The sequence below is a fragment of the Gambusia affinis genome, linkage group LG17, assembly GCF_019740435.1.
Source record: "Gambusia affinis linkage group LG17, SWU_Gaff_1.0, whole genome shotgun sequence".
Lineage (NCBI taxonomy): Eukaryota > Metazoa > Chordata > Actinopteri > Cyprinodontiformes > Poeciliidae > Gambusia > Gambusia affinis.
Genome location: NC_057884.1, coordinates 9354071 through 9376146, shown reverse-complemented (window position 1 = coordinate 9376146; position 22076 = coordinate 9354071). Strand labels below are relative to the sequence as shown.

The window sequence follows — 22076 nt, the reverse complement described above, 5'->3', positions numbered from 1 at the left end:
GCTATTGTCCTAATGGTGCCGCTGCTGAACGGACATGAAAAACAGCAGAGCACTAATGGCTCAGGAATGCATTACTATTCGCAATGCGGAGCTTTGGTATTATTATATTACCCTGAACGATAATTTAATGAAGCAGCAACAGTACAGCTCAGAGTCTTCCTATGTCCCATCTGTGTCATGAAAAAGTGAGACTCGTATATTACATTGATTCATTAAACACAGAGTGATAATTTAATTTAAATGATTACGGTTCACAGCTCATTAAAAATCAAAATCCAGTTTATTAAAAGAGTTAAATATTGCATAGAACCAATAAGAAACTATTTTTATAAAATAACTAACACCCTACTCAAGAGTATAGCTATGTGCAGTGTATTACATGCATTCAGTATGTTATGCTTAAAATGATAATACTTCTGGCATCTCTAGTAACACAACCTAATTTACTTGTGACTAATGTCCTGAATAATTCTATGTGTTGAGTCTCTTTATGCACTTTTCCTAGCTTCAGTTTATGCCTTGATATTCTTCCTTAAATTCTTAAACAGGTTTGGCTTCACGAGTTTCTTTTGTGCACTTTTAATTTAACCAAAATATTTTCCTTCCACTCAACTTTCCATTCATATGCCTTTTGTGCCTTACCCTCCTTGTGAGGGAAAGCCATGTATCTCTGCTGGAATGTTGTCTAGTTATCAGTTTTCTCTGTTACTGTGTAGGGCATAACATAAGCTTTCTAATTTGTTCTTTTTTTTTTTTTTACATTCAAGAAAAATCTTAATCAATTCAAAGTAATCTTTTAATTTTAAGGGACACTGGATTTTGGGTTTTCGTTGCCTCTCAGCCATAATCTTTAAAATGAAAAGTTAACTTTTCAAATGAAACTACTGAAATAAATTAATTTTTAGTTGATGTGGTATTTTATAAAGTTACACCTATTCATCAGTTTTAATTCCCTTTGATTTGAAATCTGTAATTCTGTGTTTTAGTTTTAAATACACATGCAAATACACACAAACCATAATGCATGGATTCTGTCCAAACAGTTCCTAAAATGACCTAATATAGGAAAAGATGGGCAGCTTTTGTACTTGCTTTTGTTTGCACGTAAACTCCAGCACTAATTGTCAAAGGTTTGACTTGATTAATTTATGTTAGCAAAATGATTCATGCAGTGACGTAATGTGTGAAGACTTCCAGTCATAGAGACTATGACCATCTAAAGTGCTTTAACAGAAGGCTGCTTGGCCTCCTGTCTTAGTCACAGACATTTCCCCTCTCACTAAAACAGTTTGAGCTCTGTGAAAACACTTACTTTTAGCTACAGAAGACAAAATCTCACTCTTGCTCTTGCAATAAAAAAAAAATAAGACCCTCACCAAAAGGTGATCATTCAATACTACTTCAAGTATTCTCTCAACAGAGATGATGGTAAAATGGAAAAAGCTGTGGCTGGAAAAAGTGGACATAATTGTTAGCACTGCTGTCTTGATCACCAACCTGAAAAGACTGTTCAATGTTGAAATTGTTTTCTGCTTTTGAATAGCTTTTCTCATCATATAATGAGGGAGTTCCAATAATTTAGAAATGGATTTGTAAGGAACAGATTCTCTATAAAGTTATTACTGATTTCTTTCCATCCTGTGTAAACACACAACTCTTTTACTGAGGTGGCTACCTTTCCTGATCAATTATTCATTTGCATTTCGTTAGCAGCTGGTTTCTATTTTCCCTCCTGAATCTTCTGGAAGCAGCAAAGCTGTACTTAGCTTTTTGAACATGGCATTTTCATTTTCGCCTTACATTTTGTCTGATAAATGAGGACAATCTAGGACTTCCTGTTTATTTGGTTTTGGAGGTTTTTGGTGGATCAATAAAATATTTTTAGAAGATGGTAAAGAACAGGTGTTGTTTATATATCCAGACTTGTAAAACCCTTCAATTCAAAGAAATACAGCAATTTCTTTTTTTCCTCCAGTTTAAATAAGACCGTTGTAACAAAGTAAAATTTTGTGAAAATGGCACGCTTTTTTAAAATTTAATATAAAAAAGAAAGATGGAGACGGATATAACAATCAAAATAAAACAGGAGGGAGTCGGGAACCTTGCAGGAAGCAGCCTTCATCGTTTTTTTTAAAGGAAGTGAATATGACACCATAACTGTGAGTCATGCTGCAACATGTTTAGCCTTGCGCACTGATGACCACGTCTGTTCTGCCAGGAGGTTTTGACATTGACATCAAAGGCTGGGGCGGCGAAGACGTCCACCTCTACAGAAAGTACCTCCACAGCAACCTCCTGGTCGTCCGAGCGCCGTCACGCGGCCTCTTCCACCTGTGGCACGAGAAGCATTGCGCCGACGAGCTGCCGCCAGACCAGTACCGAATGTGCATGCAGTCCAAGGCCATGAACGAGGCCTCGCATGGCCAGCTGGGAATGCTCTTCTTCAGGCATGAGATCGAAGCTCATCTCCACAAGCAGAAACTGCAGAACCCAAAGAAGACGTGACTCTGGACTGAGAAAGGCTAGGCACTGCATCCAGCAGGTGAATCAGTATCTAAGCTTTGTATAATTCTGAAAGGATTTTGGTAAAGTTGCCTAATTTGACATCCTTCTCTAAACCAAATACCAGGCTCACTCTTTTATATATGTGCAGGAAATGCAAGGGAACAAGGAAGAGATGTTGTGGACTAAAAACTTAGAGAAAGAGTTTGGTTGAAAAATTGTATTTTGTATTTTCACTCCATATGTGACATGTGATTTAGGTACATCTTTACTTGCTCCTATGAAAAAGTACCACCAGTTATTTGTTGTTTTTCTTTTTTTATTGTCCTTTGAATTCATGTTCAACAATGTCAAGGTTAATTGAGCGCAACCATATGATGTAAATCAAAGCTAAAAAGTAAAAGAAGTGTCAATCTTCTTCAATGAAGACTTCAGATTTGATTCTATAAAAGTCTGGATACATTTAATTAAAAGTGAGAAAAATGCATTTATGGGTCCAGTGAGTAATTTAAATGCACTAATTATGGGCTTTTAGCCTGATAATACAATGTGAAACTTCTAATTTGTTGCAAGTTTGAATTTATTGGGTATGTTATCTGATTCACACAGTCAAAATTAGACACACAGGCTCAAAAACAAACATGCACTTCTATAAATATTTGCATAAATGCCCATTTGCAAGTTTCAATTCAACCATACACTTTTTTTAAACAGGCTTTTGGCAATTCTGATTATTTTTCTTCAGAAATGGTGGAGATTATTTAAATAGCTTGGTTTTCTGGCTCAGCTTTTAATCATAGTTCAAGCCAGTTTTGATTTCTGTGTGGGACCATTGACTTGTTGGAACATGGAATCTTGTCCGAGTTATGGGTGGGAGTTTAAGAATAAGGAGGTAGACACCTTTCACTATTCTAGCCATACTTTGGGAAATTACCCCCTGATAGCATGATACTACCACCACCATACTAGGTGTTTTATACACACTTATATTTGAAAGTCTAATGTCACTGTGACCAAACAGTCCATCTTTGTCTCTTTTTGCATTTGATTTGTCCATGTGGGCAGCAGCACATTTCTGTCAAGCTTGAAAGTCTCTATTGTGGAGAAGTTTATTTTTCCAGTTTCATGTTCTCATTGTTGGTCCAGCATCTTCCATTTTAAAACAGGCTTGAACCTTGGTCACATGGTTGAATCTTGGATCCTATCGGATGTTCCAAGAGAACCGTGATCCAAAACGCACATCCAAGGCAAAGTTTTGGATTGATAAACCTGGCTACCAATAAGTCTGGAATTGTTCCAACATTATTAAAACATAACCCAGAAAACTATCCAATTTAAACAACAATTTCTGATAAACAGAGGGTACAAATAGTTTCTTGCTGGCTAAAAAAGCATATGTTTTTGCTGCAGCTTACAAAAGCACATTATCCAGATACTCATGGAAGTGCTGTATCCATGTATTTGAGTCTGTATGCAAATGTTTGACAATGTGTGGAGAAAATCCGCCATACATTCAAATATGCAGTTCCATTTCTAGTTTTTAGTAACCATTAAAATTGTATACTTCATAGCTTCTCCATTCTATAAAAAGAGCAGTTCAAATGCTTTGATAAAAAACTCAAAATGAATGTGACATTTATGTCCATAATTGTATGTAAACTTCTGTACAGAATCATATTAATGTCTGTGTGTATGAGAGCCATTTCAAGTTGTTTTTTTATGCAACTGTGAGCCGTTATACATCTCAACTATGTGCCTTATGTAAATAATGTCAGATCCGTCTGTTTTTCTTAATCAGTGAAAGTTTAACTTGCACTGAAGTTTTTTACGTGTGTAAACAGAGCCACCCACTGGTTTGAAAATGAATAACATGCTGTCGAGCTATCAGTGAAGGACTCTTTTAAAGTCTGTCTTGTAAGGTTTTACATAAATTATTCTTTCAGTTGCCTTTTCTTCTGTATTTATAATTGTGTTCTGTAAATGTCAAGTCTTAGAATTTTTATTTTATTTTTTGCCTGCTTGGACAGTATTACATTCAGCTCATTCTAGCCTTATTAGCGCCACTGTTTTAAGATGTGGAAAAAAGCCTAGAAATTATTTTACTGTGGTAAAATTAACGATTTGGGGAGACTCTAGCTTTAATTTGAGTAGAATCGCTAACAGACAGAATGATTCTGCATTTCTATCAACTTTTTTTTTTTTTTACAAAATTATTATTGCTTCCCCTATTGACGCCCCTACCGCCTCGTATTTGCACAACCTACTTCCTCACAAAAGAAAAGCATTTCTCATGTAACATTTTACAAGGTCAGAGAAAACGGAGACAAAACTCTTTGGCCATTCTTCTTTACATAAGAGTCTTGGGTCCTTCTGCCGTTTTCTCTGTGAAATGAAGAGAAATAAGATTAAGGTCTGTGGACTAAGATAGCCATAGAAAGTGATTAATGGCTGACTGGAGCTTTTCCATGTTGGTTTTTCTGTGTTTTAGGTCACTATCCTGCTCTACAATGTACTGTCAACCCAATTCAATTGTGTGGCACAGGCCAACGTCACCGAATCATCCCCTCCACCTTACGTAAAAAACATTCAACCACATGTGCCTAACTCAAATTCAATGTTCTCCTCTTTTTCCTATTTTGACAAGAGGATAGGAAAAATGTACTCGTTTTACATCATCTATCCCAGAAAAATGGGAAATCAAAATGACTTTACCTAAAAAGTAAAATAAATGCATTTATTCTATGAACATTTTTTAGGCGTGACAATAGCAGCTCCAGTGATGGTGCTGCTGCTAATAATGCTAGAAGTTAGATTTGGTTTTTTTGTCATTATTATTGTTTTGAATTTCATATACCTTTCATTGCACATCTTTACCAATAGTACCAATAGGCATGGATGTGAGTTTTGAGGTTTTAAGATCAGGTAAAAAAAAACTCAGACCTGCTGTGTGTGTCACATAAATTACTTTGTAAACCTTTAACAGGGAGTGTTAATGTTTGGTGAATTTATGTTGACAACGACTAAACAAGTCAGAGCAATTTATTTTTCATATTGATCAAGAGGAGTTTTTTGTGCAATAGGGAAGTAAATTATGATTAGCAGTAGTAAGCAATCATTTATTTATTCTGATATATTTGCCGTGTTGTGCAGCACTTGATAAGGATCTAGAAACAAAATGACTGGCAATCATTTACTTTTTTGCTGAAATACTTTTGTTTTTCAACAATCGTTAGGTTATTTTGTCAGATTGGTTTTGAAACTTTGTGAAAATGAATTGAATGTACATATTTATGCATTATGAAGGCTTTTTTCATATGTGATACATGGTTGATGTGTATTTTTCCAAGGGCAAAAACTTTGTTCCTCTGCAAGAACATAAAATAAAACCTGACTCTGATTCTGATTCTTTTTGCAAAAACACTTAACAATGTATGTTTTCAGTGCAGTACTTCTGCCTTACCAAAGTCTTTCAATCTGATTTGTGAGAATAATTAAGCACCTTGGTGTTTTTCTCCTAAACAAAAAAGAAACTTGAAGGTCAGCCATTTTGTGGATGTTATTCTGTCAGAAAAGAAAACTCAATTTTAGAGAAGTTAACAAACAAAAGTTCTTTTATTTTGAAATCTACCAATTTGTTTCAAAATGTCCTGCTTCTTCCAAGTTGCACCTTTTTACATATAGGAAACTTGTAATTTTTATTTTACTTTTCAGAAGATTTTCAAATAAATTTTGGTCTCTTAAGTTAATCCATTGCATTGCTGTACCTTTACTTCCAAACCTCTAGATGGAGCCGATAAGCTAATGATTGTGATTGTAGACAACGCCTCTTCCTGTTTAACATTCACAGGGTTAATGTAATGCTCTTACATTGACTTGCTAAAAAATAAATTCTCATTACTGTAATTTATTTTTACATTTATTTGAATTGAACAGTCAAACTTTTCTTAAACTACTGCTCTAAACCTTTCTTTGTAACTCTAAATTTTAGGGTCACTGACTTGCTCAAAGTTGAACTTCCAACTGGCAATTTTGTTAAACCTCAAACTAATTATTTTGGGCTTACTCTACTCTTCACAAGATTTTTTTTGTTTGCATATGTGAAAACAGAGCTCAGGCTTTGTATTCATAATGTTTAAATTATAACTGTCCTCTCTGTGAATAAACATCCAATTTTATCATCCCAGGAGATTAATCATAAACAGCCATGGCCTTTTTTAATTCACTTATTTTAAAAGACAGTAGAAGACCGCTTTGATCTTTGCCCCACTTTGAAGTACCTGTTAACCTCTGTAACCAATTTAATCAATGTATGCTTATCACATGCTTCCTACAATGAATCACAAGAATATGTGTCTTCCTGTTAGAAGTTCAAACAAGCTATAAACATAACATAGCTTTTGCTCGGGGAGCAGGGGGAAACTTAGATGATTAAAAAGAAGATTATTCATAAGTAAATACATAAATAAAGGAGCATACATATGATGATGTAGCATGCAAGAAAGACAATGTAACAAGAAGAAATGATAGAAAAAAACAAACTTTCATTCAGGTGTCCCCGAATATAAAACATATAAAATCCCCAAAACATGTTCTGTGGTGTAAAAAGACTTACTTCAGCATATTTATTGTACTCTGACATTAGTTTTGGCAGGTTTCTAGTCAGAAAATCAACAATATTGCCTTAGTTTAATGGGCTGCAGCTCATATATAATTTAGTGAAGATGGTTGACATAAACTCATTTGATATAAGAACTTCTGATAGTTTATATCTCCATGAAAATTGGCAAACATGAACACACATAGTGTGTTTGTGAACTTGTTTTTGTTGTTGTTGTTGTTGTTCTAATGAATAAAATTGAGATAAACAAATAATTTTTGGCTTGTATTGCTAAGTGTGTAGGCCGTCATTCACTGCCTCACTTATAACTGCGAAATGCAATTAAACGGTCTTGGATTAGAACCATGTTGAAGATTGGCAATAAAAGCCGAATGGGGTAGATTTAATGGTCGTGACATTTAAAGAAAGGTATTTAGCATTACTTTGTTGTTAATGTGCTTTTACCTCCAGCAGAATTATGCAGATATGAAGACGCAAGGAGAGTTGCTGCAGGGAAAATGTTATAACCATTTACCAGAGCCCCAGTGTAAAAACTGTGTAGGAATATGCATTTTTCCCACTCTGCCGATGCTACATGAATGCAAAATGAATCCGCCTTATTTACGGACTCCTGTCTTGTACGTGAAGGCAGCACCATGGCCTGCTGCAGCCGGTGAGGTCTTCGCAGCTTTTCGGCTCGGCTTTCGGATCATATTTCACTGGCTGCAGACGTCGTCACGGGACAGGTGTCCGTCCAAATGACCGTGCCGTTCATGAGAGTGAGTTGTTTTATTTAAAAGCACTTAGCAGCTGTGAAATCACAATGAAGCTCCGGCTCTGTTGTTGGCAGAGCAGCACTCCACCACCCAGCAAGAGGAGCGATAACAACTGCAGCTAGTGGCATCCACCGCCTCATATGTAAACAGGTCTCCTGTGGACCGGGTAGTTCTTTACGTTTTTATTGTGATATTTTAGGAACCATTTGCTGCCGCTGGTTCCCTTTTTTTTTTTTATCTTTACTGTCCGAGTGGAAAACAACGACAGCTGGAGCAGTAGGAGTAACTGCATTGCGAGGAGGAGCATCCACCTTTGAGGGTTATTAAAGCGCAGCAGAGGCAACACACGCAGAGACAGGGACCAGACGGAGAGGAGTCAACATGTTTGAGACCAAAGGAATACCTTTTGTCCTGCTCGATTTAGTCTGTCTAATTCTAGGTATGTGTTTAAACATTGCATTCACTGTTGTGGGCTATTTGCTGTCCTGTTCATGATATAAGATGAGTTGTGTGTGTGGCTTTAATCCTTCTTTTGGAGCATTTAACAGCTTACTATCTTGTGAAGAGAGTGGTGAATGTGCAGGACTGTGTTTATATATAAGCCACTTAACAAATAACATTTGTATGTCCTCTGTTATATATATATATATATATATATATATATATATATATATATATATATATATATATATATATATATATATATATATATATATATTTAGTGTTGTAAAAGACCTTTGAGCTTGTAAACTTGTAACAACTGCTCATGTTTTTTTGTTTCTTTTGGGGAGGGTTTTCTGACTGTATAATATTTAGACGCAGTCTGGGCCTGCCCGAGGTATTAGTAAAATTTGCGCATAATTGGAGACACAGTCAGCTGCTAAACTGGGAAGAAAGAAATTGAATTTACAAGACATGTCTACAAATGCGTAAATTGTATATGTGTTAAGGCATGCTCGAAATTTATGTGAATAGCTTAAACCAGTTGCAATCATTCTGTTTTACGTTTTCTTTTCTTCTATTTAGTTGCAATAGAAAGTGACTGGGCACCGCCTGCCTGTTGCTGCACATAACCAGTCAGCTGGCTGAAAAATTGGCAAACAAATACTTAGAATTATGCTGCGCCTCCCTGCAGTCTTATTAAGGCAGCACTGTTTAAAATATGCGGTTAGAAAGAGGGATGTTTGTAATCAGCTGAGTAAATAGCCTAACTAGCCTAAAACTTCTCCTGTGTTTTAAATACATGTATGGAAAAAAGAGAGAAGAAAACCAAACAGAAGTTTAATATTATTGTGCTAGTTTTGAAAATGAGTGAATTAATTAGCTTATGTTTAAACATTTTTGTAAATTTAATTATTGTATCTTTACTGAAGTTGATCACACCAGCTTATGTTTATATTATAGTCATAATAATTCTTATTTTTATTTTAAAAGTCATTTTTGCACTCTGTAAATGTTTTTAGAAAAGTCAATGAGTATTTGATTTTACATCCTGGGTTCCTTTAACTCAACTCATTGCCTCTGGTTAACAGATGTAATGAGTGTCATGGCTAATAGGCAAAACAAAAACTCATTTTTTGACTTTTTATAATGTAACATTGTCCATTTCCTTTGAGTTCGTAACATTTCACTTATTGGGCTTTTACGTTCTAAAAATAGCCTGAGTAGACACTCAAATGTCTAGATTTTTGCCTTTCTGCATTTTCTTAGAATAAACAACTCAAAACTGGGTCAGCTGCAGAATAACATTATCACCTGATCCAAATATTCTTTAAATTCTCTATTTACATAAACAAACAACATATATGCTATTTTATCATTCTCACACGGTTCTATCCATAAAAATGAGCGTGTTTAAGGAACTCTTACTTAACTTTAAGTTAATGATCAAAATTTAAAAAAAAGCACAGAAAATATAAAAGGTAGCCCAGTAATTCTGTGATTGCTGGTGGCTTAACTGGAAGTTTCTCCCAAATTCGTTTCTGATGAGGTTCTAATTCAACCTCAGATCGGCCCTGATTACAATTATGCTTTACAGTTGAATGTTTCCATAAACTGACTTTTGAACTCCCATGGGGAATTTCTGAGCCTTTGCAGTGCATGATCGTACGACTTAAAAGCGCTCACGTGAATTTCCTGACATCAAAATAATGGGAAGCTTAGACGCTGTGATGAGTCATGTCTCTTCCTTGGAGCGGAAAAGATCTTCACTCACCAAGCCACTCACCAGCTTGGGGTTTTGCATGAGCACCTATGCAAATTATAATGTAGAAGCAGTGTCACATGGATCAAGACAAAAGTGCTGTGTTAGATTGTCAGTCAGGTTATTATATCTAGACTGAACTGCCTCACTTTGTCAGAGTTAGATATTCTCTCTCTGGAGCTTCTATGTCTCCATCAATGACTGGTTTGCTGTATTACTTTTATCACATAACACTCTTTATCCTGATTTGAAACTGTTTAGCTGTTTCTTAAGCAAAGACTAAACGTAGGAATAAGTTTCACATAGTATCACAACCTTGTCTAAAAATACCAAACTTTCATGGTATTCACACATAAAATAAAAATTAAAAAACCCAGATGGCATCAATATATTTTTTCCCTTTTGCTGCTGTATTACAAAACATTATTTTTATTGATGTGTATTTATTGATACACAGACACGTGTTGAGTAAGAGGAAAAAGTGAGTGCGCTGCTAGTGTCCGTGTCGGTGTGAGTCAGCTTTTTTATGAGCTCATGACAGTGATTCAAATATGTTGTAAATCGCAGTTTAAACTCTGCTTCACTCACAGGCAATGGGCTCATACTTAAACTTGGTATCAATTAAAGCAGTGGGGGGTTCAAGTCCTAATTTCAACAAATGACTACAGAGATGAAAGACATCCAAATTTTGTCCTAAATCTTTTTTAGTAGAAAACACAAAAGAGTCATTTTATTATTTTCTCTCTTAACCAGCTTACAGGTGAATGAAGCGTGCACCATTTAAATAAAAATATCAAAGAAACATTTTAGCAGATTTGGGGGATTCGATTGTTTTCTATTTGATTGCTGCTTTTAAAGCCACTTGTTTTGGTATCTAACTAAATAATTTTTAGGTTGTACAAACAGTATACAGACAGAATTTCAGCTGAAGAAGTTATTAAAACCATGATCCAACCAGTCTACACCTACAGGGCAATGAAGCTTAGACTTTCAAATTTGACCCAGGGCTGATCTGCCACAAAGTTATTGAAAATCCTTCCAGTAAAATGAGCACTGAGTGAGAGCCAAACCAGCTGTCTGAGCTGAACTCTGTCTGCTAATTGGATTCTGGATTCGTCTTCCAAGTAAACGAGATTATTAAATTATAACCGGGGTCTTTGAGAATTTGTCTTGAGTTTGGGGCTGGAGTCTGCGGTCACACTGCACTGGATGGGTATTTAATGAGCAAATTATACGAATGCAGAGGGACAAGACAGAGCTCTATATGTATTCTATCCTTGGTAGAGATGGGTAAACAGCTTCGAAATGAATTTATCTTTTACTGTGGTAATGTAATCACACACAACTGATTTTTATTTAATCATAACACAAAATAAGGTTACCTTAGCTATGCAGATGATGCACAGCTCTACATTAAGATCTCACCAAATGACTATGAATCAGTTCAGGCGTTGAGCAGATGTTGAAAACAAATCAATGCATGGAGGTGCTCTACCTTCCTCCAGCTGAACAAATGGAGGAGGGGCAGTCAAGAATGAGCTCACACCCTCATCTCAACAGAGCTCCTTTAAATCAAGGTTAAAACCCACCTGTTAAGAGTTGCCTTCATCTAATAATAACCTAATTTTAGTCTGGATTCCAACTTTTTATTACTTGCCTTGCTTAATTATATCCTGTTACCCTTAAATATAAACATGACGTGGCACAGAGGCCTGTTTGTTTGAGCGACTCTTCAAAATCGTAAAGATAAGAGAACATGCTATGCAAGTAAGGCAGATGTATTTATCCATGTCTTTGCTGAGGGGGGGAAATAATTTGTAGTAAATGTTTCACAGAGAAGACTGCTTATCCTGTCTGAGTCTACGCTGCTAAAATAATGTTCTTCGTGAAGTTACTCTAGAAAGAAGTAAACCAGTGTGAAAGGATGTCCGCTAACTATTGAGTTGTGAGATTAAACTAACCGTTTAAACTATTATTAGTTGCAACTTGTCAGTTGTGACACAGGTCTTGGAGCCTTTCTGTTTTTTAATGTCTCCAGCTGTCGCAGCCGTCACAGCTTTGCTGGGAGCAGCAGTAGAATAGTTTCAGAGATTCAGCTGCATCTTCATGTGATGTGTTTTTCGTGTTCTCTTGCCGGCGGCTTGCTTGTTAATGTGGGCCACAGCTCAACAATCGACTTGGTTTCCGCTTGAATGAGGGGAACGACTCTTTCTTGCAGCACAATGGGTTAAACAGGCCAAACAGTCAGAGAGATGACAGCAGCATTCCCCACAGACTTTGCACTGTCGGAACCAATTAGCATAACCTTTTTATCTTTATGGTATTCTATGTGTAGGGACTGTTGGGTCATGGCTGTTGTTCTTTTCACACTAAACAAAAACGTCTCAGTTATTTCACAAAATAGGAAAGCTTAAAGGAAGTGGATCTGTGTAGTTTCTGGCATTGGGTTTGTGATTTTCCTGTTTCCCTAGAACGCTGCTGAGTACCTGATTGACCGCATTAATGTACATTTTTTTGTGGTTTCAGACTTTAAAGATGTTTCTTTTCATCAGGAATAAATCTACTGAAGAAAGAAGATGGAATTGAACGATCTAATGGTTTTGGCTTTCCAACGCCGATATTAAAAAAAAGTTTCTCCTTCTGTTACATAAACGGTTCCCACCTCTCTAGATGACATAATCAAGCTCTGTAGTTAATGTTAATCCACTTTCTAATGTGCATTGGGGGTTTTTGGCATAAAATTCTGCCTGAAATCAGTTTCTCAAAACCAACTAGTGTGGGAATAAAAGACGCTTTGTGGATTTTTTAAACAGTTTGACACAATTTGAATTAAAACTACTAAATCTGTGTTTATAGAAACAACCATATTTCTTTCAGATTTAAAAAAAAGTATGTGGGAATGGAGAAAGTTATACAATTTCTTTCTGAAAATATGAGTATAATGTGCGTTGGACCAAGCTGTTTATGCTTTTTTTTAAAAGCTATAAGACAATCACAAATATTAGGTTACTTAAGAAATTCAGATGTGTAAACTTAATACATTGCTGCAGGTATTTCCATTATTGCACTTGTTTTGACACTAATATCACTATGGATGCACCAATTTGAGAATTTGAGACGATATCTGATGTTAATATATTTGTTATGGCTGCTGATATTTACAGATATCATATGTAACTCCCTTAATAATGTAAAAAACCTCTGCATCACTGCTGTATGCCAAAACAAATACCAAATATTTGTTCTTTTCTCCTTCCACAAAACATTCACAAACTGCAACTAGAAGGAAATAAACATGGGTTGTTAATATCGGCCCGGTTTCTCTGATCAGATCAATGCCAGTATGTAAAGAACTGGCTGACATGCCAATGCCAATGTTATCGGCAATAAATTGTGCATCCCTAAATGGCATTATTGGCTTTTATTTTTGAAATAATCTCTACACTACTTAAATTTTTTTTCTTTCAGATTTTATTTTGTAAACTTCTGACTTCTTCCTGTGTTAACTAGTCCCGATCTCTCCTTCCACAGGGGCTCTACCTCTGGCAATCTTTAACCTGGGTAAGATCCGCCCCTATCAAAGGGGCTTTTTCTGTAGCGATGACAGCATCAAGTACCCTTTCCACTCCAGCACAGTCACCTCCACGGTGCTCTACTCTGTGGGGCTCTGCCTGCCCATAGGCTCTGTAAGTAGTAGAGTTACTCACGGCAGCCAGTCTCAGGGCTTGCATGTTGACTTGTCAAACACAAGCGTAACACACGTGTCCAAGGAGTGCCCAGGCCGGTGCCTCAGGTTAAACAAATGCGGCGGTTTTTTTATCCACGCCCACAGTGAATAGCTCTCATTTCGTTCGTTAACGGCCACACTTTGTCCTGGTTTAGCAAGTCAAAATGTCCACGTCGAGAGAGATTTGTCAGAGCGAACAAAGCTGCACATTACCACTTATCCATATTCAGTATGGATAAGTGGAGAAGGAGGATGTCCACTTAAAAACATCAAATAAGGAAATAAAATGAAACTAATCTAAATAATCACTTAAGATGTTCAATTATTTGTTGAAGGGAAGCAAACAATCTGAGTCTGAACATGGAGGACACCAACAGATTCCAGGCTTTACACATGCGCTGTTATTTGATCTTTCCATGGCTGTTATTCAGTCTGACAGACATGCAGGCAGCTGGAATGCATCTCTGGACCACTTGGTTCTGGAGTCTATAATGGGAGCTGGAAGCATGCTTGTTACTTGTTAATATATGTACTAAGGTCCAATTTGTGTGTTGTTGCTGTCCTGCTTCTTCAGGAACTTAAGGTGTGTTTTGAATGTATGCTGAAACTAAATTTGGCTCAACCTGTGCTTTTTAAGTAAAAATGCACTATATATTAAATCTCAATCTTTTGCAATATCGCAATTGCAAAGGACTGCTTGGTTCCAAGATTAGCTAAGGTATTATATTTTAAGTGCCACGCAGGCATATTCTTCATGGCAGTAGTATTTTTCATCCTTTTGGAAAAACTTTAATTAACTTTAGGATGTTTGCTGGTTGCTGATAAAGTCAAAACACACCTTTAAATTGTCCTTATGTGCAAAAGTTCAACTTGTGGGGAGAGCTTGATTCCAGGGAGTCATGATTGTTTGGTCTGACGTCTGTTCAGAAACACAACCCCTGCTTCTCAGAGGAGAATGCAGCGGAGATGCTCTTGGTAGTGATGATCTGTAACCTCACGAGAAATGCCATCTTTTGATTGTGTTTTGGACTAACCTTCACTCTTCACTAACATGTGACTATCTTTTAACCATTAACAATGTTCCTGAAAAGCTGGTCAAGACGCTTCCTGCAGGAGGTTGCTTCATTTTCTGGGACCCTCTCATCGGACTGCAGTGTTTGGCTTTACAAAGGGGTGCGCTGTTGCCTGATGGGTATTTGTCCGGACGCCCTCGTAACTCGTATTTTCTTTTTCTCTCATTGCTTTTCTGCCAGCGGGACTCCCATTTGCAATACTCAATTTGCTGCACAGACCTTTCCGCCGAGGCTTTTTCTGTAATGACGATACGATCAAGTACCCCTATAAAGAGGACACCATTTCCTATGAGTTGTTAGGAGCTGTTATGATTCCCTGCACATTACTCATTGTAAATGTTTTGTATTTTTTTTAACCTGCTAGCAGTTCCCCTCTGTGCCTCTTTTAACAGCTCTTCCTGCCCTTTCATTCTCTCCTCCTTTACACATTGGTTGAGTTTCGTTGTGTTTCTGCTTTAATAATTTCTCTACATTGCATGTGCATCCTGATTCGCTAACAGAAAATACTATTAATCAAGCTTGTTTAAAAAAAAAAAAAAGTGATATTTTTAATGGTCAAAGATGACAGAAAGAGGTACGCATAGGATTTATTTTAAGATGGATGCATCCTAAATAAAAAAGGCAGATGGGAAAATCACTTTAAATCTGAGAGCTAATTTCGTTCTATTGCAGAAATTGTAGAAAGAAAGTCAAAATAATATTCAAAATAATAGCAACACATCAATTCAGCTGCGGTTTGTGCTGCTCCAGGATCAGTATTAAGTGAAAGATAACTAAATAATATGTTTAAGTGGACATCTTCCTGGAATAAATATATAAAAAAAAATTTAATCTGCAATGTGGAGAAACTAACCTGTAGTGTCTTTGCATTATGTCTTCTCCAGTTGTAGCAAACAGGGAAACCAAAAGCAGTGGCTCTGGTTCTAGCCAAAGTTAACAACAATTACAAAACAAAACTTTTTTTTAGTTTACTTAAAAAAAGAAGACGGCAAAAGATTGACTGACTTTGAAACTTCGTCTGTATCAGCTGTAATGTTCTTTGCTTGCTTTGTGTGCATAGGCGTGAAAAAAATCTCCTTTTCTAGTTCTTGATCAAGAAATACCAATTCTTTCAGTAAAATGTAACATCAAAAATCAAAAACATCAGTAATTTTAACAACTTCATGACAAATATTTACAAGATGAAACATTATTTTTTTTGCTCTTTCTTAAAATGTGATTTCACTTCTTTTTTATCTTTTTGGCATTTCTTTTAAGCTAAACTCTAACTTATTCCTCTCCTTCTTTTGCAGATGGTCTTTGGCGAGTGCCTTTTAGTTTATCTAAAGCGCATCGAATCCAAATCAACGTTCGGCAACTATGTTGCCTGTGTTTACAAAGCCATCGGTACCTTCGTCTTTGGTGCCGGAATGAGCCAGTCTCTGACGGACATCGCAAAGTATTCGATCGGCCGGCTCAGGCCGCACTTCCTGGATGTGTGCAAACCGGACTGGAAACTCATCAACTGCTCAGCAGGCGTATACATCGAAAACTTCAACTGCACTGGAGATCCGAAGATGGTCAACGAAGGCAGGTATGCATCGGATCGAAATACATCAGCCATCAGATCTCTTAACTTTTTATTTGCTGGATGATGAACAGTGACATTAAAAAGTAGGTTGTTTCTAAAAGAGGAAGTGTGTTTTAGAAAGTCCTAATGTCAAACCAGTTTAGATTAGAGAACAAGGAAAACCATCAGCCAAAACGTCCCAGTTGTATAAGAACTGAATGAGTTGGAAAAAAAAAAGTGCTCCTCATTGTATGATATCTTAAACTGAGCCAAAATATTCATAATAGAGGGAAAAAAAGATACAACTAGCAGATCTACAAGTTACTGAAAATAAAAGTAATCTTTTTCTCCCCATGTTCCTTCCTTGTTCAGATAAATGAGATGATTACTAGGCTTTAGTTGCAGCTTCAAGTGTAAAATCATTCAGAGGATAACCTGGATTTCTTTCTTGCCCAAGTAATTTGGAAATTGGACTCTGAAGGAGTAAAATCAAAATACCTGAAGCCTTACGCTTTAATCTGTTTTGGAAGTACAAAAAGAAAAGGTTACACAGACACATTGTCGACCACATAGGCATAATAAACCAAAACAGGTTGAGCAGTACGTGCTAAACTTATAAAACAAGTGGGAAAAAAATAAGCTGAATCTGCGAGGTTGGAATATTTTCATCTAAGAATTATTTTTTTTAAATGTCAATTTCTCAGGATTATTCTTATTAAAGATTAAAATAAATGTAAAATGAAAATACGATCGATTTTTAAAAAGCTATAAGCAAATGACATATAAAAGGTGGAAACCAGTTGGAGTATGATGAATACGAAAACTGATGGTTGTACTGATGGCACAGGAATGTAAAGCTTGTTTTTATGAAGCTTTTCCGTGTCTGTTATCTGCTCAGAGCAGCGGGAAGAACATTGGGAGGAGAGGATTTCCTCTCCTCATTCTAATGTCGATGAAACCACAGAGGACTGCTGAGGGTGGAGAGTTTATTCTGGGATGCGAGGAAAATTCAGCTCTCCTTTATAGCCGAGCAGCCTTTATTCTTTTCAGGTTTCTCCTTTGTTTCTTAAACCTTCCTCTTTTTTTTTTCTGTAGCTGCTTTTGTATGTGCCCACTGGTTTTCCTTGTCACCTACAGTAACTCTACAAGGGTGTGGTTCATATTTCTAGCCGTTTTTCCCCTATCAGCAGTCTGTTCTTTTTTTTAAATGTAGTGTGACGGCAGTGCAAGAGAGGGATCCACTGATTGACGAGCAGATATATCCGGCGCTTTTAAGATTAATGTTGGGACACAGATTTCCAGCTGCCTCATCCGGGTGTTTTAGGACGGCCTGCCAGACACTAATGGGTCCAATAAAGTGCAGCAGAACAAGAAAGAGGGCTGGTCAGGGTGGCCTGCTCAGCCTCATCTTACAGTAACGTGACTCTTGATCTGCCAGGGAAAACAGATCCTCTGGTCTTGGATGGCACAGATATTTGTTTGCGAGGTGCATCACAGGAAGAAACCTCTCTCTTCACAATGACCAAGCAGTTTTTCTGATGATGTACAAATTCGCAGTAAAAGATTTTCCCGGTGGATAGCCTTGGTTTGCTCCACGCAGGAGCGACAGCAGAATGCCGAACTTTCACTCGTTTTTCCGTCCTTTTGAGTTATGAGCTGAACGTCGTCTCTTGAGTTTTCTTTAAATGTAGGTTTCTTATTAGGTTGAGCACCGGGCTCAGTCTGCATCACACACACACACACACACACAGCTGTGAAATGACAACATATGTGTTTCAAACAGGAAGTAGCACAGGCAGAGGGGACAGTGAGGAAGAGCAGCTCCATGTAACCTCAACATCCCCCCTCAGTTATCATTTCTCCGAAATGTTTACGAACAAAAGCCCGCTGCAGCGGTGCATGTTTGCACAGCCTCTCATTTGCTTGAACAGATTACACACACAGGCCCGGTTTTGAGTCATGCTTCTGTCTTTCTGTTGCAGACTGTCCTTCTATTCTGGCCACTCGTCGTTCTCCATGTACTGCATGCTGTTCCTCGCTGTAAGTACCTCCAACCAGCTGCACGCCGAGCAGAAATCCCTTGGATATGTTTTTAATAAATTTCTCTAATTTATGATTTCAGTGTTGTGCATAAACACTTTAAGCAGAATCCAGGGGTAAACTTGAACAACCAGATACAATTTGCGTCGCCTCTATCAGTCACAGCTCAGTTTGATGTTTAGTTGTCAGTTGTTACGGATCAAAATAAATCGCAGATAAAGAAATCAGAACATGGCATGTTTAGTTGAGTTCAAATGGAAATATTTGCATTTTGTGGGAAGGTTTATCTGGAATATTTTCAAGATAACCTCTTTTTAACTCCCACTAAACATGCTGATTTATGTTTTATTTTAAAGATGGCAAAAAAAAAACAAGACCAACACAATCAGCATAAAGACTAGGAACAACTTAGTGCTACTGAAAGTGAGACTTAGGGATGGTGAAGCTTTCACAATGAATGTTAAATTTGTCTGTAGTTGAACTGACGAAATTATCATTGTTTAGTCAATAATGTGGTTCTCCTATTTCTTGATTTAACCTGAAGGGAATGTCCCTAACAGACTTCTTAAGAATTATGAGACATTAAGCATCTATTGGAGTTTTTCACATTTTTGTTGGTGGGCAGGTATAAGTAATAATAATAATAATAATAATAAACAATTAATCCTATATGCCATTATGGTGGTTATATTTACTTTCAATTGTACTTTCAATCGCTGCTTTTGAGAGTAGGTAAGACTCTGACTGCTTATTAGTACTTCCTTTAACCCCGGTTGGAAAAAAAAAAATCTCCATCCAGACACTAAGTTAATTATGTAGATGAAACGTTTTTTCTGAATTTAGTTGTTTAAAGTTCAGTAGAATCAGTACAGACTGGGATGAACATTGAACTTTGAACCCTCCTTTGTTTTTAAGTTGCAGACGAGGTGTTCCCTGCTAGTTAAAGGAATTTCATACAAATGTTGTTAGGATCCAGTCAGCTTCCACACAAAACAAACAGGATCTGTTATTTGGTGTCTGCATTGAGTTTTGTGACATTTACAGGCAAGTTGAGTCTGATGTTTCGGTTTACGATCTTGCTGTAGTTTCACCCAAATATGGCAGGTGCTGATATTTATTTACATTCAAGCCACACTGTTTAAAGATCACATTCCTGTACCTCATGAACAGTCTCAGTAGCACCCTGCTGTGATTGTGCAGAGCTGGTTTTACTGCCAAGTCCTGATAAACTTTGTGAGCTGCTGATTCATTCAATACTTTCAGATATAAATAAATCTGGGGACAAAGTCTCAGCATTAACGCAATAAGCTCCTTTCTCCTGTGTGGGGTGGAAAGCTCTAGCCTTTGGTCAACATTTACGTCAGTAAGATGTAGCAGGAAGGAACACGAAAACGCAGACCTGGACAAAGGTTAAACTCTGTGTCCTTGACACAAAACCATTTGAGAGCGAGCCTGAGACGACACAAATTATTCAACTCCTCTGGTTTATAATTGGATTAAACATCTCTGTTAGGCAAGAGATTATTCTGCAGTAGAAGTTATGTGGGAATGATCACATTTAGTAAGATTAATTTTTCATATAACTACTGATTACGTCAATCAGTGACCTTGATTATTCTTTAAAAAAAAAAAAAACATGTCTGTAGCCACTCACTAGAGTTGTCTGTAACAAACATGAATCACCGATCTGTGTTCCACAGCTCTACCTGCAGGCGCGGCTTCAGGTCCAGTGGGCGCGGCTGCTCAGACCAACCCTTCAGTTCTTCCTGATCGCTGCCTCGGTGTACACCGGCCTGTCGAGGGTTTCCGATTACAAACATCACTGGAGCGACGTGCTGACAGGGCTGCTGCAGGGCGCAGTCATGGCTCTGCTGGTGGTACGTGCTGCGATCATCTAGTCATTAAACATTTCACCACCAGCTGCATTTAAGTTGTCTTCCAATTGTATTCACACTCCTAGTTTTTTTTTTATATGAAACTTTTAATTTGGAGATTTAATGCCATAAATGTGAAAAGTAGTGGGGGTAAGGGGAGGAGTTATTTTAGAGCGGTGATAGAGCAAAAATACTCTGGATTTCTCAATGAAAACCTGTTAGAGGCTTCAAAAGACGTGAGACTAGGGCAAAGGTTCACCTTTGGATTGGATAACAACCCCCACCATGGAGTAGGAGCTGCAGTTTAGATCAGTGATTAGAATGGTCCAGTCAAAGTTCAGTTGTAAATCCAATTTAAAATCTGTAGCAATACCTACAACCTGCTGTTCAGATGCTCTGCATGAAATCTAACTGGACATGAAGTAGAAAAAAAAATAATAAAAAATGTTGAAGTAAAGATTTCAGTTTCTACATAAGCAAAGGAGGTAAAGGCATACAAGACTTGCTGTGCAAACTCCTTTTGAAAATAGTTTTCAATTACTTGTATTTTGAAAACAATTATTTTATCTCCATTTCAAAATTACAGACATAATTTGGTAGGTCTGCATAAAATAAACATTAAAAGTCTGTAGTCCATGTGACAAAATGTAGATATGAAAAGTTCTGCATTGTATAAACATTTTTTTTAATTCCCGATTCCTGCAGGTCTTCTTCATATCAGACTTTTTCAAAACAACAGAGTGCCGTAAAGAGACGGACATCCCTCACACAACGCTGCAGGAGACCCCCACAAACGGGAATCACTTTGAGAGTCCCAACTAAGCTAAGTGGAGCTAAGCTAAGAGTCCTCATCTTCCAACGCACGCCCAGAATTCCAGCTTCGAAGCCTTTAATCCCAAGCAAATCCCCCATTCAATACGCTGCATGGACGTCTCGTCTGAACTACCTGATTATTACTCAAGTAATCTGAACTCTCAGAACCACACATGGCCTCTTTGAATTTCACACTTTAGGGTATTTCGAGCTTGTTTACCAGTGCTTTGGGTGAACGAAAGATTGTGAAAAGTATCCAGATGTAGATCACAAGCTGAAGATTGAAAAATGAGGTGGATCTATTAGTGTGACCTACTGAAGCGGAGAGAAAACTGCATGCACCAAAAGGATCTGACCACTGCTGGGAGGGAGGGCGCGTTGAAAACCTGTGAATGTAATCCTGCTTAGTGCTTTTCCTGAACTGCAGTCAGCACGCGCTCATGGATCTGGTTTAGGGTCAGTTTTATGTCTCCAATAGTGAATGAAAGAAAAGGATGAATCTGACCCTAAGCCAGAGAACAGCGCTGTTGCACATCCAGACTGCTGCTGTCTAACCTGATATCATACACCAAGTGTTTGTTTTGTGGCTTTGGGTTAGTGTGACGCCCAGCTGACTGCTGAGTCCTGTGTTGCCTTGTACTGGACTGCTGTGGCGATTACAGCTCCCTGTGAATCTTGTATAAAACAAATACAGAACAATGTGCTTTTGTATAATCTGTATGTAAACAAATCACCATACAGACTTTTTATTGAAAAGAAAAGAAAAGAAAAAAAAACAATGTTACAATTATGTACACGTCTAAAATAAGGAAAAATAAAGCCATTTAACTCGCAAACATTAACTCAAATGATGCATGTGTTTGATGTATGAATTCAATAAAAACCTGAATGTACAATGTTTTCTGACCAATAAGATGCCTCC

General features: G+C 37.3%; 2 protein-coding genes across 5 annotated transcripts in view; both read left to right on the top strand.

Annotated features, from left to right (window-relative positions):
• csgalnact1a (chondroitin sulfate N-acetylgalactosaminyltransferase 1a) overlaps nt 1-5899 on the top strand; it is a 38672-nt gene extending 32773 nt beyond the window's left edge. For 2 of the 3 annotated variants that reach the window (XM_044144052.1, XM_044144054.1), the window contains one exon: nt 2219-5899. In XM_044144052.1, coding sequence (XP_043999987.1) covers nt 2219-2505 — 287 coding nt within the window. In that variant the 3' untranslated portion in view covers nt 2506-5899. The remainder of the gene's footprint in view (nt 1-2218) is intronic. The other variant, XM_044144053.1, reaches the window with a different exon arrangement.
• Nucleotides 5900-7722: 1823 nt separating this feature from the next.
• On the top strand, nt 7723-22075 carry plpp1a (phospholipid phosphatase 1a). Of its 2 annotated transcripts, none has more exons than XM_044144049.1 (6): nt 7723-8314; nt 13610-13764; nt 16171-16451; nt 18410-18467; nt 20168-20344; nt 21047-22075. In XM_044144049.1, exons 1-6 carry the CDS (start codon nt 8257-8259, stop codon nt 21161-21163), a joined length of 846 nt encoding a protein of 281 aa, XP_043999984.1. In that variant the 5' UTR covers nt 7723-8256; the 3' UTR covers nt 21164-22075. The 2 variants fall into 2 exon arrangements, with proteins under 2 accessions (XP_043999984.1, XP_043999986.1); XM_044144051.1 differs by lacking the exon at nt 13610-13764 and adding an exon at nt 15059-15210 and having other exon boundaries at nt 7741-8314; nt 21047-21996.
• The last annotated feature ends 1 nt before the right edge of the window (nt 22076 follows it).